This window comes from Lichtheimia ornata (assembly GCF_029851405.1).
Source record: "Lichtheimia ornata isolate CBS 291.66 chromosome Unknown scaffold00064, whole genome shotgun sequence".
Taxonomy (NCBI): domain Eukaryota; kingdom Fungi; phylum Mucoromycota; class Mucoromycetes; order Mucorales; family Lichtheimiaceae; genus Lichtheimia; species Lichtheimia ornata.
Window position 1 is genome coordinate 140,747 of NW_026695384.1, and position 13,693 is coordinate 154,439.

Consider the following 13,693-nt stretch of genomic DNA (forward strand, 5'->3'; position numbering starts at 1 on the left):
TCCAAATGGTATGTAACACAATCAAGAGAGTGATCAATGCATGATATCCAACATTTTCATATGGGGCTGTACTATGTTGTGTATGTAGCAAAAGCGAATGATGAAAGGGTACTTTTTTTTCAAAACGATTCATTGTCAACAAAAATTACTACTACTAAGAACGGGTATAACGTGTATGAGAGAAAACATCAATGCTAAAATGCTGTGTGTGATATGCAAATGAGGGTTATTAGGCAATACCCAAACGACGTGTAAGACTGATACGCTTCAAACGCCACTCGTTTTCCGAATCCTGTATCCTCCTTACTACGTCCTCTTCACCAACCAATGATCCATTGCCTACGACATAGGACTTGGCAAATGTGTACTTCCATAATACAAGAGCATCGACGCCGGCACCTTCAAGCATGTGTTGCAATCGTGATAAACGAGTATGACATTCGTGGGTATGGACTTGTACATAATCAATCAATTCGGCGGGCAAATGCTCTTCCACATCTTCTATAGTGTCACTCTCTGAATCTGACGAGGATGTTGTTGTTGACGAGGAAGCATCCGAATGGGTGTCGTTTACCGTGGGAAAATGCAATGAGGCTGCACGAGGATGATCGCAGATAGAAGCTGGCCTTGAGTGCTGCTGTTGGTGGGCTGACCATGGTTCATCACTTTCATTGTGGACAATGTGGGAGAGTACGGGTTCAGACAATGGATCATATTTGAAGCAACCATGACGAGCAAGAGCATGACTTAGACGCCCATAACGTTGTGGATAAATTTGTGTTTGTGCAATATCGGATCGGATGCCAGAAAGAATCCATGACAACGTTACTCGTAACCATTGGATTTGAATATGTGGAGGAGAATTGGTTGGTATGGATGTTGTGTGATTGGGATAAGAATAAAAAGATACGCCTGCAGCTGATGGATCATTCAGAGTGGATGGATGTACGTAGGACAATGAGAGAATCAGGCCCTTGTCACCCACGAAATGATCAGGCGATTCTGAAGGACCCCACGATGGTAGTTCATACGTTCGTTCAAGTGCTGGGTTGTATCCCATATGGAAGAGGATCAACGCTTTGTCCTGAAGACTGATCGACGTATTGGATGCTGATGCCGCTGCTGTAACAAGGTCTGGTGCTTGACTTGATGACTTCCACTCGCTAAAGTGTATCTGCATACGTCGGTGACAGGTACTAAAAGGATTGTTCGCATCTACTGTCATGGGCACTGCTGTCATGGAAATGGGACGAAACTCCACAATGCGATTGGCCCGATCGTACGAATGAGGCACCAACTTGACCACCACACCTCTCCTTTTATCACCAATCTTGACGTCGACGGTATTCCTTTGCTCTCGAATCCTCAAAAAGATGTATTCTTCACCCATCGCTTGCCAAGTCTTGCACACGGATCGTATCCGATACACATCAGCCAACGGCAAAAATGACATGACGTGAAGCAATACTTCAGGAGCCAATATAGATAGCATACTCTTCTTGTTGTATGATGACATGGTGTTGTATTCAATAAATGGGAATGTGTTAAAGAAAAAAAGAGAAAGCAAGGGTGCGCATAAATGGGGGTTGCTCTCTTAAGTTTGCATTTGTCCGTGCCAACCCAGTTTGGTGATCGAATTTGCACAACCAAACCTTAAAAACGTGTCGTTTTGAGATCCTTCTGAGTATTCAAAAAGAATAGTCTACACCGCTTCTTTTATCATAAAAACAACTCTCATCATGTATCATACACGTCGTTTCATTTTCATTCAAGAGCATGGCTGCTGCCATCTTTTTCTTTATGTTACCGCGGAAGAATACCTACAAGGTTACAAACGTCAACAATGGCACAACAAACAACTAGCAATGTGGCAGAGAGAAGTACTACTTGTTTCAAGATGCAATCTTGATAAATTTTCAAAAGGAGAGTATGCGTGTTCTCTTGCCTTTACGCCACGTTGTACCTTTATCTATAAAAAACATTATCTGATATGTATGTTCCGCGGAGTGTATCCCGCTTGGCATCATTGACCAGCCCCGTGAATTAGGTGCCCTGTGCTACGAAGCCGCTTTGGTGATACAATGCTAAATACGATTCACCTTTGTTTTTGCAGGCAAGGGCGGGGCTTGCTGCATTGTAGTTGTCGTGTTACTCATGTACAACGATAGCCGTGGGATTTTTGTGGTGATTGCACCATCTGATTGGGTGCAGCTGTTGTTGCCTCCAGTGCGAATGATGAAAAAGAAAAGCGCAGCAATGGATATTTTCAGCCGCACATAGCGTAATCTAATGCGTGTTGAAGATAAGCTACCAGTAATGAGCTTGAACGAACGAATGCTTTAATGCGAAATCTCTATGATCTGATATTAGATGATAAGATCGCAATCCATCTTAAAAACACAACCCTGTGAAATATAGGATGAATCTGTTAAAGGTTCGATATACTACTACTTGGACCACAACATCCACACGATTTAGTGACACCGATATTGTGATACACCATCTACCCCATGGCACGGTGTTTGTGGGCAAAAACATATCATCATGTACGTACTTTGATATACCAATACGGTTTTGTGGTATTCTTCTGGATTCTTATTATCCGTATATTGAGTTATAGACGTGCTACGAGAAGTGTTACATTTCACCCAAGCGTTATGAAGCCAATGATACTGCACCCATGAGAGGGAATCATGCGACCTGCTAAAGTATCCTTTGTAAACATGCATGATGCTGCTTGTTGACTACCTGAAACGAGTAATAATGTGAAAGTCGCCGTATTGGACGTCGTTTAGGAAGGAGGAATTGGCATAGCGCTGCTTCCAAACCCGTTTGTGGATGAGTGATCGCAACATGCTTCGTCAGCTACGTTGTTTGTTATTGGCAATGTGAGGAAGAAGATAACGACAATAGTTAAGGCGTTTGCTGACCACCAAAAGAACGCAATGGGTGATCAGCCGTGAAGAGCGGAGGAAAATTGAAAGATTCATGCATTGATAGACGATGCTTCCGGCACATAGCCATCCTGACAGCGTGTCATTTGCTCTATCAATTGAGGATTTATCCATCCGAAAAATTGGATCCTGTAGTGAGAGGCTGAAAGAGGTAAGTGCGTCACTTGCTTGCCAGCGGACAAGATTGCCATTTCAGTAAGCCAAAAGATGTTGTCAGCCCCATCATAAAGTATTCCACTTAAACAATCTGAACAATGTTGATACTCCTCATGACGATCTTTGCGCTATAGAACAAGCTAGCTTTGATAAATTTCATTAAGCATAATGAGCGGAGGGTGGCACATCCCATCCGTCAAGGTTGTTTCTTTGTATTTTTCATTGTTATCCATGATGATGCATTTCGCACTAGTGAGTGGATGGGCTCTCAAGCATCATTATACAAGATTTAAATACCAAAAGAGCGAGGTGCGTTATACTATGTATAGCATACAGCCTTTGTTCAAGACACAATGAATCAAGCATATCCTTTCTCGTCCACTCTTTTTCTTTATCACAGCATTTACGTACAAATTCATTTCTACATTCCTCATACATCTTTCTATAATAGAACGCATCGTACCCACACACGACAAGGTTCAAATCAAGAAGCTTCTATTCTTTTGGCGTTAACGGTAAAAAGGTGGATGGATGGGCGTGAGATGGTTCTTCATACGTGGTGGTTATTTATATGCAGTAGGATGTTTGCACAAAGAAGGATGGCAGCTTCCCTCAACGACTCTCGTGTTTCAGAAACCGTTTGGAGATCAAACATCATTGTTTGCCATATGGCTTGTGTGTTGAGGTTGGTGTTGGCTTTATAGGCCTTGAAAGCGTCGCCGACATCCCAATCGCATGCCTTGGTTTTAATAAAGTATGGTGTCATGGTCAAGGCGTGCTCATTCATGTATCCCCGTGCTGATCCGTGCCGCATATCCCCACAAAGTACGACCGGCACTTCATCTGTATACGCTGATCGCCACCATGGGAGTTGGGAGTGGTTCCCCTCTATTTGCACCATGCCAATTTCAGCACCCGACGTGGACCATGGCACCAAAACCAACTTTTGCAGATGATTCACGGAGAGATAGCTATCGAAAGTAACAAGGTAGCGTGCATGAGTAAGGACTCATCAAGCAACATTATCAGGCTTTACCTCATTACAAGAATACAATATCACTATGAGAGTAGGATAAAAATAAAGCACTATGAAAGACCACAAAGATCAGCGTTTGTTCACAAAGTTTGCAAGAAATGGGATACGTACAAAACCTTGGGAAGTTGACCTTGTAAGCAATCAAAGAAGTACGACAGAGGAAAGAGATGTGTGGGAGTAGATGGGCGACAACATCCTTTTATTATGCATTGTGGGCGTGGGGAATGATGCATTGATAAATTGATGCATGAGCTGATAAAGTGATGGGGCGCACATACCAGGATTCTGTCTGAAGAGCCTAGTGCAATGTTGTCGATGCATACATACATCGCCTAAGTTAGGCCAGCTACTGTAGTAAGCACATCATCACTCTCAAATTTATTTTCTTTGCAATACAAGCGTCGAGAATCGCCACTACCTTTTGTCTACTACTAGCATGCAAGCTAAGAAGCTTTAGTGAATGGAATAGTGTTGTGGCAAAAGAACAAGAGCATCTCGATACGGTGATGTAAATGATCCAGCCTCACTTTCCAACATCCAATTTCTAATTCCTCTTCCAATCCAGAAACCATCGAAGCGATCCACATCATGCCCATATGAGCTAATAGTATGATACCCCCAGTCATCATGTTGAATCCAAATCCATTCAATGAAAAAGTCGAAGAATAACATATGGTAGCGAGGATGTTTATCAAGTAATCAATATGGTAAAGAAACAGCATTGAAAACTGGGATACGATACGGGGCGACTCTCATAAATGCTATAGGGCTAATTGTGTCATTGCATCCTTGGTTCCTTGGTTGCTGCCGGCATAAACATCCTCCATCCTTGATTCCAAACCCCGTGCTGCATGCATTGACTCGAGTATTGCAATACCATCCATGGCTGTAGAAAACACCGTTCGTCAAAGACGTGAGCTCTTTTTGTCAATTCCATCCAATCCATCACCATCTTCAGGTGCATCCACGTGGTACGATTCATCGATCCTGCTGATGACGCGACAAGTAACCAGAGCAACATTCCAGGATTCCTTTTTCGTCACTGCACTTGATTGCATCCATGATAACCATTGCAAATCCATCATGTTGGCTGAAAAGAGCCATGTGATCGCTGCTGATATGCTTCCTTTTCCATCCTGATGCTGATCTACCACTTTTTTGGTTACTTTCGATGCTGTTCCACCAGGCGAAGATTGTTTGTATTGCAACGTTGTTGATAGCTGATATGGCATCATCCATTGGTATCCGTATGTATCGAAGCAAGTTCCTGCCCGTAAATAAAGCTGCTTCTATACGATGGCTATCTGCTGTTCACGTAAAAAAGGCTGCAATACAAGGATGCTGTTCGAGACTGAAGTAAAGACCTTCCTAATAGCGATTGGTGTAACATTTGGTTGTGGCAGAGGAGTATGCAAGAGAGCGTGTGTTGTAGTAGAATGACAAGGTTGTGAACGTTGTTTGAGGCAATGGAGTAAAGACCTCGCTAATAGCAGCTGCTGCAACGAATGCTGTTACGTTTGCTTGCGGTAGAGGAGTGTGTAAGAAAGTGCGAGTATCGTCAAAGGCGTGCGTCGTGGTGGGTGTACACGCCATGGACATGTCATTCAGTGAAAGACAATCGGATCAAGACAATCGTAGACTTGACATGATGGGTTGAAGCAGGGCAATCATTCGCAGGTGGTAGTTGTATGTACTTGAATGGGGCAACAGTTGAGGACGGGAGGAAGAGAAAACGAGGAGGGGGAGTGGAAGAAATGGAAATTAAATAGGTCATGCACTGCCCTACAAATGCATGAACACTGTACATCAAACCTTGATATTGAGATTGCCCCTCTCGAACCTGAATCTTTCAAACAAGGTGCTCTCGGATACGTTGATCAACCTTAGTCTATAAAAGACCCAATGCTTCATTATGGAAATTTTTAATGGGAGGGTATACGTGTAAGAGAGACTATGGACGAACGAGGCTATACGGATGCTGAAGTTACTTGTTCGCTGTCCAGAGTGCTGCTCTAGGGTAGCAGCTTATTACAGAGGCTGTATCCTATTATAAATATGGCATCCAAAACTACAATAGATCATGCTACCTTGTATCATAGCAACGCGTCTTTCTTCGCTTACCTTTCACGGATGGTAAAGGACTGCAGGTTCCTGTAAAGATGATAGTACGAGGTTTTAATGTGTTTGTTTAAACGTGTAAACTTATAGTAAGATGATTACTCCATATGTTAAGTCATTCAACGAGAAACAAAAGCGTACAAGCGAAGCGAGCTATCCAGGCCGCTAGTCAAACTCTTTATCATGTTTGGAGTAATATAGCCATCATCATGCTAAACAAGGATGCAATCATTTCGCTATCATACGTCTAATAGTTGCCTGCCTTGATTGCGTAAACTGGACGCTTGTTTGGATGCTCTCCCAAATTCCACAACTCATCATTTTGCTTCCTATAAGCGAGGTCTTCACATCCAATAGATAAAGCGCCTGTGTGTACTTTTGGTTCCTCTCCAACGACCCACGTATACAAATCACCAGCTTTGCTAGCGCCACGGCTGCACGAGAAGTAGTATCGGCCATTGATGGATGTGGCACCTTGCATTGATTTGAGACCCATATTGTAGTACTCTGTAGCAGTTGCGGTGGTTCCACTTGAATGCTTCAAAAGGCGTGTCTGGTAATCAATATCAAAGCGGACGATGCGATTCTTGGTTCCATTAATGTCATATTGGCCCATGATGATGGAATCAGGCGAGGTGGTACGATCCAAGCTGATAAAGCTGTAGTTGAAGTCCTTGGCTTCAGCGCTCTCTGCGAGATAATGGCTATGTATGCAATAGTGTTTAATCAACATGGATGACTTGTTTTCCACAAGGTTTCTGCTCACTTACCCCCATTGCGGTATGACATACCTAATAAAAGTAGCATGATGAGTGTGAGGAAGCTTGCATAGCCACCACTCATAGTACTATCATGAATGACTTACTTGTAGTTGTATGCTTGGTATTTACCAGAGCCAACGTGACCAATCTTATCGCCAATGCTCACCTCATAAATGTGATTCAAATCGAAGATACGGATGCCGTTATTGGTGTCAACGACATAGAGCTTGTCACCATACCACATGATACCACCTGCATGCACCTTGACAGCATGGAAGGATACGGTGCCTGATGAAGTTGTATCAGGTACCACCAGCAACACATTGCGGTACTTGTTGTTCTTGGCGTCAATGAAAGAGATGCGAACCCCTTTATTGACACCGCCGATCTTGTCGTGGTCGTACCAAGATGCCAGGATGATATCGTTTTCACCATAAGTGCCTTTGTCGTATGCATCGGATGAGCTTGTAATGCCCTGTGGATACCATTTTGTAGTCCCCTGATCATCATAGCCAGATTTCTTATCCCATCTATAGATATGGATTGGGGGATTTTGTAAGGATGGTGACATTACATACCCGCATTTGAATGTACAACAATGAGAGCTTACGTGAAATCCTTTACAAAGTTCGATGGTCCTGAATATGACTTCATAGGATGGTTGGTATCGGCAATCACCTTCGCTACACTGATATTGGGCAAAGCATCATCCAACTTGGCAATGAGATCATCGTAGCGATTGGGGTATCCTTTTAGCGTAAACTTGGATGCGTCCAGTGTCTCATAGGCAACAACAGCGGTTGTCAACAAATGTACGGATACGAGTGTAATGCCAGCCTTGATCCACTTCATGCTGTAAGGAGGAGGAAGAAAGACAATAAATCCCTAGCAAGGAGAAGAGCCGCGAGTCGTACACATGTTATATAAGATTTTTGAATGCGTGGCTGTGTTTCTCCTTCTTTCCATGTCACGCATTAAATTCTGAATGCAGTACACTTTTCTGGTGGATCACCGGAAATAAGTTTCACATTGCATTTTCAACCTTGATGGTGAGAGAATATGCGGTGGTAATATACCAATAATTAAATGCTTACAATGTGCAAGAGTGTCACAGGCACAATTTGGAGATGTGTGTAATCCTGTGATTGCTGACGTGTGTCTAGAGCACGGAAACCTTACATGAGGAGCATTTTCAGGGTCGCACACGCATGCCACTTTTCACTTGTACGCCATAGATCGCCACTTAAACTCGCATGATATTTCATGTGCCTGCATAATGACGATTGTTGTTGTACACAGGATGTTGGTTCACGACATGCCTACCATTCTTGTATATGCATTGTGCATTCATTGGATAATAAGGATGCCGCTCATTTGAATACCTGGTTTACCACGTCCTTGTAAATAGAAGCTGCACACAACGATCTCGACTTTTCGGAATTTGTGCCTTCCCCATGTACTCCAACAAGGATCTGTGCGACCATAATAATATTCCAGATCCCAGGGAATCAGTAATTTGTTGGTGATTACTCTTCCTTTGGGATCTTGAGAAAGGTGTACAGCAACCTCGTATATGGGTTGCCTTTTGATACGTATGTTTGATCTACCCAACTTTGGCCGTGCCCTGTCAACAACAACCCCACATCCATGTTCAGGTAACCCTGCACTCTGTATTAATGAGCTGCTATTACACAAGCTTTAGGTTTAGCCGACGTGGAGCGGGCATCTGTAGACGACTACTGTAAAGCACAGCGCCTTATAAATTTACGTATTGCTGGTTGCTCTACCACCAACGACATTTACAACGCCTGATGCCGTGTATAGGAGAAAAAGTTTTACGCACTACTGCACCTTTGTGTTTTGTTGCTATACGCCGATAAGGTACGTTGTATAAAAAAATCGCCATCCAATTCGCTGCGTATACCAGTCGTCAGCGTTGGTCAAGCACATTTTAGTGAAATGGGATCTCTGCTGCCGCATATAAACCTTGTCACCATGACACACCACGTGGTTTTATGATGATGGCTGGTAGGTTGAATCAGCCAGCTACAAGAAGCTGTAGCCAGCGTTTGCCAAAACTAAATCATGCATTGAACGTCGTTTTCTCAGAAGTGCATGTAGGAAAACGAAAGGGCGTAGCTCTTGTTTGATGCAGGTTTTAGAGACAATGAAAATGGTTGGATCAATGAACCAGTAATATGAGTATGCGTTCAACGTGTTGTTAAAAATAGGGTTTCTTTATTTTCATGTCAAATCATGTGACATGGAAAACCTATGGATGCTATTTAGCTATACATTACAGATATTATTTGCTGCTTCCCCGTATCATTATGACGCATGATCGCTGAAACAAAGATGAAGTGCACAAGATCAGATAACCCTTTGAATGAAAACTCCGGTCGCCCAATGCCCTTTTCGACGTACATCTGATACCTCGTACGTGAACGAGATCTAGTTGCAATTCATGCATACGTACCAAAATCCTTGCGTTGGGTATGTAGAGACAGCGGTTAATCGGAGAGGTAATCGGATTAAAGCATAAGAATGTTTATATGATGTGTTTGTATACATGCTCTTTATTCACGATGCAAGGCTATTAGGTACATCATTGTGTTGATCGGCACTTTTCGAATCATGTGGAACTATGAAACGGGTGGCTGTCTTACAAGGAGTGCGACCAACGCTTAAGTAACCATGGGTTACGTGGATCGTTTTTTGGTTCTCAGCATCACTGGGTATATCTTGAGGAAGAATTACGCTATAGAGGTCCGTGTTCTTGTGTTGCCAAACATCATTTCGATCCGCTTGATATAAACAAGACTGCATACCTACTTATGGACACCTCTTGGAATGAATAAACAATTAAATAAGCGGTTTCCTTGCGAAGGTGGGGGTTCAATACCTTTTCTCTCGCTCCTCCTTATCACTAAAAGTATCCCCATTGCCACTTTCCAGAATGCCGAGAGCAGAAGCGAAAATGCGATTGCAAGCAACCATGCGACAGGTGGGCTCTTTGCAAGGGGTTATGCTTCGAGTTGATTGACCGAGTACCTGCTGCGTAGATGCGAACGGTTCAATTTAAAGTGTGTGTACCTGAAAGGGTTCTCGCCTCGCGATCAAGAGTTCATCCAAATTGCCAAAGAGAAAGAAATGCACTGTGAGATTGAAGCCTTGACGGCCGAGATTGAGTTGCTACAAAAAGAAATGGCCAGCTTGCAGTCTGCAACAACCTTTCAACGACAACCAACGCCACCTTTATCCCATGAAGACAACGACTCGCATAGTCATAGCAACAAATGGACACCACGGGCAAGGACCCCGAGTGCGGCTTATCCCGCTACACCCGAATCGATGGAGACGACGGATGATTCATCATCGATCATGACAACTCTATCACGCAGCACCAAACGACAACGAGTGATCGCGCAGGATGGATCCATGTCAGTGGTCTTATCACAGCAACAGAATCATCAACAACGACGACCTTGGATATTGACTATCAGGAATGGCAAGATGGAGATTGAAACATGCGTCAACACCTATAACGACCTTTTACCACATCTTCATGCAATGACGGGTGCTATCTATTCTCAGGAACATGTCCCTTTCACATTCCACGCTTACTCGACTTACGGAGCATTGATCAAAGCCTTCAACACGATGATCCTCAACAAGTACGGCAAAACAACTTGCAGGAGCTGGGTTAATTCCATGCGCATGATTACACTTTCTTCTTCTTCACCACCATCACCAACTTTAGACAACCATACGATGCCTTGCTCCCAATCCATCGCTCGTTTTATACAACCACTACTCGACGCATATTGGAAATGCAAACATTATCAGCATTTAGCAGTCCACATACCAACATTTATTCGACTCTTTGTGCATCCCTACGAGAACAACAACAATAGCCTTACATCATCACCAGCAGTCATGGCATTGTGTGCAGGCATTTGCTTGTCGTCATGTCAACATACAAGCAGCATTATACCGGCTGGATCCCATCTTGAATATGCACGATGTTATTATGATCAAGCACGACAATTGATAGCCGATAGATTTGACGATCCTTGTTTGGAGACATTTGCGACCTTTGTATTCTTGGCATTGTATGAAATGACAATCGGGCATGATTCAACTTCCGCACATTACACCAACCTTGCTTTGCGTATGGCCAACATGCTACGACCTGAATACACCACTCAAATAACGATGATGAAGGATGACGTACAAGAATCGATTCTATTTCATCGGCTACAGACATTTTTACAGCAAATACGACTATTTGAGCTGGCAACAGACTTTGATAACAATGATCGTGATCAGCGGGAGACTGGATACGCCCGATTTTATGCAGCTTGTCACAATCCCACTGATGAGTGGTGGGTTGCAGCGGATGATGACAGCATTCAGGCGCATGATTTGATTGAGATGCATCGATGCCTTCAGAAATTACGACGTGACATCTACAACAACAGCCGTGTTACCATGACAACCGTGCCAAGGGACCTTGCAGAATTAACAGAGATGGTTGTTCAGCAACAAATCAATCATGTCATGGTTCATTGGTATACGCATATGCTTCCGGATCGATTAAAGTTATCATTGCCTGTCCTCGATGCAATGAACATCCCAGATGATACGTATATGAAAACGGTCGAAAAGGAGACAAAGGTCAAGGGCATTGGTGCTGTACTGGCAGCGTTGGCGTTATACGATGAGGGTCTTTTGATTGCACAATCGTTTTTGCACAAGCGTCTTCAAGGATCAACAACACGGTGGGCGCACTTGCAACAATTTTGGCAAGGTGGAAGATTGATCATGGGTCCTGAAGAACGAAGGAAAGCGGCTGGTACAAAATGGGCACGCCGCATCGACAAGTTACTTTCGGTCAAACCAGTGATTGGATACAGTGGTACCGATGATGAGTTTTTTGCTATGGTGATGGGCGCCATGTTCCCTGAAGAGGAAAGCAAGACAAGTGTGATCTCTCTGGCGATTCAAACAGCGATCAATGCAGTGCGTTTGTTACGGTTCCTGGATGCATCATCTGAGTGGCGGTGCTTTTTCGATATGCGAGTGTTGATGGATGTATGGGTGTTGTTAACCCGAGTTGTCCGATTTGAACGTTATTTGGATGTAGAAGATCAAGCCATGTTACCACGGGTACGCAACGATTTGGAACACTGCTTGACGATGGTCCGTAATAATGCATCTCGCTCTCTACATGCGGCAAACCTTATTGGGAAAATGGAGGAGGAGTACCGTGAGCTCTTGTTGTAACATTTACTCCGGCATCATGTTCATATATTATTACTATTATTATTGCTAGTGTATATACCCCCACTCTCTTGCTTTCTCCCTCTCTTATACATATACCCACAGTGTAAATCTGCGCTGGAATTGGTTCTTCTTGGTCCGAAATGAAATGAGATTTTCTTGTGTGTGTGCAGGTGCATGTTGTTGTATTATTGATGTCTAAAGCCATCCCATATGGCTCTTCTTCTATAACTCTTCTCACACGCAAATCGCCTGATATGTACCTTTTTCTTTAAACCCCTCATGAAACATCGTCCAAGGCAATCATCTCCATGCATGACATGTGCGTAGAAACTGCTCACATGTCCTTCTAGTTTTACCATAGAACACGCTGTTCGCCGCATTACATTCAAAACATGACACACACACACGCACACAAATGATGATCTCTGCAAGCTCTCATGCACCACATCGATGTACGTTTTTCCCTTGGGAGAAAAAGAATTGCATGCACAATGAACACAAGGCGACTCACAGGGGGTTAAAAAACCTCTCGAATATATAAAGAGGATCGCCACATGTGCGGATCTTTCTCATCCCCTGATCACTCACACCCATATTCATACCCATACGTTACGCTCACTGTATACACACCATGCACCTATCAGGCTATGCTGCCCCCATCACCACCACCACGACCAACAACAACACAACATCGATCATTACCCTATCCAAGAAAGCTGGCTTTTGTTCTTGCTGTGGCGTCGATGTCACTCGCTTCAGGTATATACTACATACCATATCTGCAATAAATCTAGCTGAAATGTGTACGTATTTGAATGCCTAGTCATGAATTCTGGTGTCGACACGCCGGCCGATGAGGCTTTCTTTTTTCTTTAAACCATCTTTTTTCATCATCTCTCGTTTCTCCACCTTTATGGCGGTGTAAGATATCACAATCCCACCTTTTCTTTCCATTTTTCCTCTTACATGCTACTACACTACACTACTACTACGACCGCGTATACCTACAATGTTACTCTATATTGCGTGCACGCAACTTTATTATGATAGCTAGCGTTTTTCCCTTCTGTACAGCATGCTTTCTCACAATTCCCTTATGTACAAAATACGTATTTTCCATTTTTCTGTTTATAGCTCCCCACATCCGATGGCGTCAAACTTTCTTTTCCCCTGATTACATAGCAGTATTGTGTACAAAGTTCCATCATCTTGGGAACCAAACTTTTCTTTATACTAAACAAAGCTGCATTGTTATGTCATTGACAGGCATCTCAGTCTCAAACAAACAATGGCGCCACAGATAGCGGATGACGTGTTATATTGAAATGTGTGGTATAATAGACTCTGCTGGTGAATGACAATACAGTGGAGAGTGATCGTGG

At 43.4% G+C, this 13,693-nt stretch overlaps 3 protein-coding genes across 3 annotated transcripts; 1 reads left to right on the forward strand and 2 right to left on the reverse strand.

The window, feature by feature from the left end:
• Window positions 1–229: 229 nt before the first annotated feature.
• On the reverse strand, window positions 230–1,516 carry O0I10_010099 (uncharacterized protein; the record flags this gene model as incomplete). Its single annotated transcript, XM_058490082.1, has 1 exon — window positions 230–1,516. One exon carries the CDS (start codon window positions 1,514–1,516, stop codon window positions 230–232), a length of 1,287 nt encoding a protein of 428 aa, XP_058339191.1.
• A 4,995-nt stretch (window positions 1,517–6,511) lies between these two features.
• On the reverse strand, window positions 6,512–7,877 carry O0I10_010100 (uncharacterized protein; the record flags this gene model as incomplete). Its single annotated transcript, XM_058490083.1, has 4 exons — window positions 6,512–6,968; window positions 7,035–7,055; window positions 7,130–7,555; window positions 7,636–7,877. 4 exons carry the CDS (start codon window positions 7,875–7,877, stop codon window positions 6,512–6,514), a joined length of 1,146 nt encoding a protein of 381 aa, XP_058339192.1.
• Window positions 7,878–9,875: 1,998 nt separating this feature from the next.
• On the forward strand, window positions 9,876–12,311 carry O0I10_010101 (uncharacterized protein; the record flags this gene model as incomplete). Its single annotated transcript, XM_058490084.1, has 3 exons — window positions 9,876–9,912; window positions 9,981–10,029; window positions 10,088–12,311. The coding sequence occupies 3 exons, from the start codon at window positions 9,876–9,878 to the stop codon at window positions 12,309–12,311; spliced, it is 2,310 nt and encodes a 769-aa protein (XP_058339193.1).
• Between the last annotated feature and the right edge of the window lie 1,382 nt (window positions 12,312–13,693).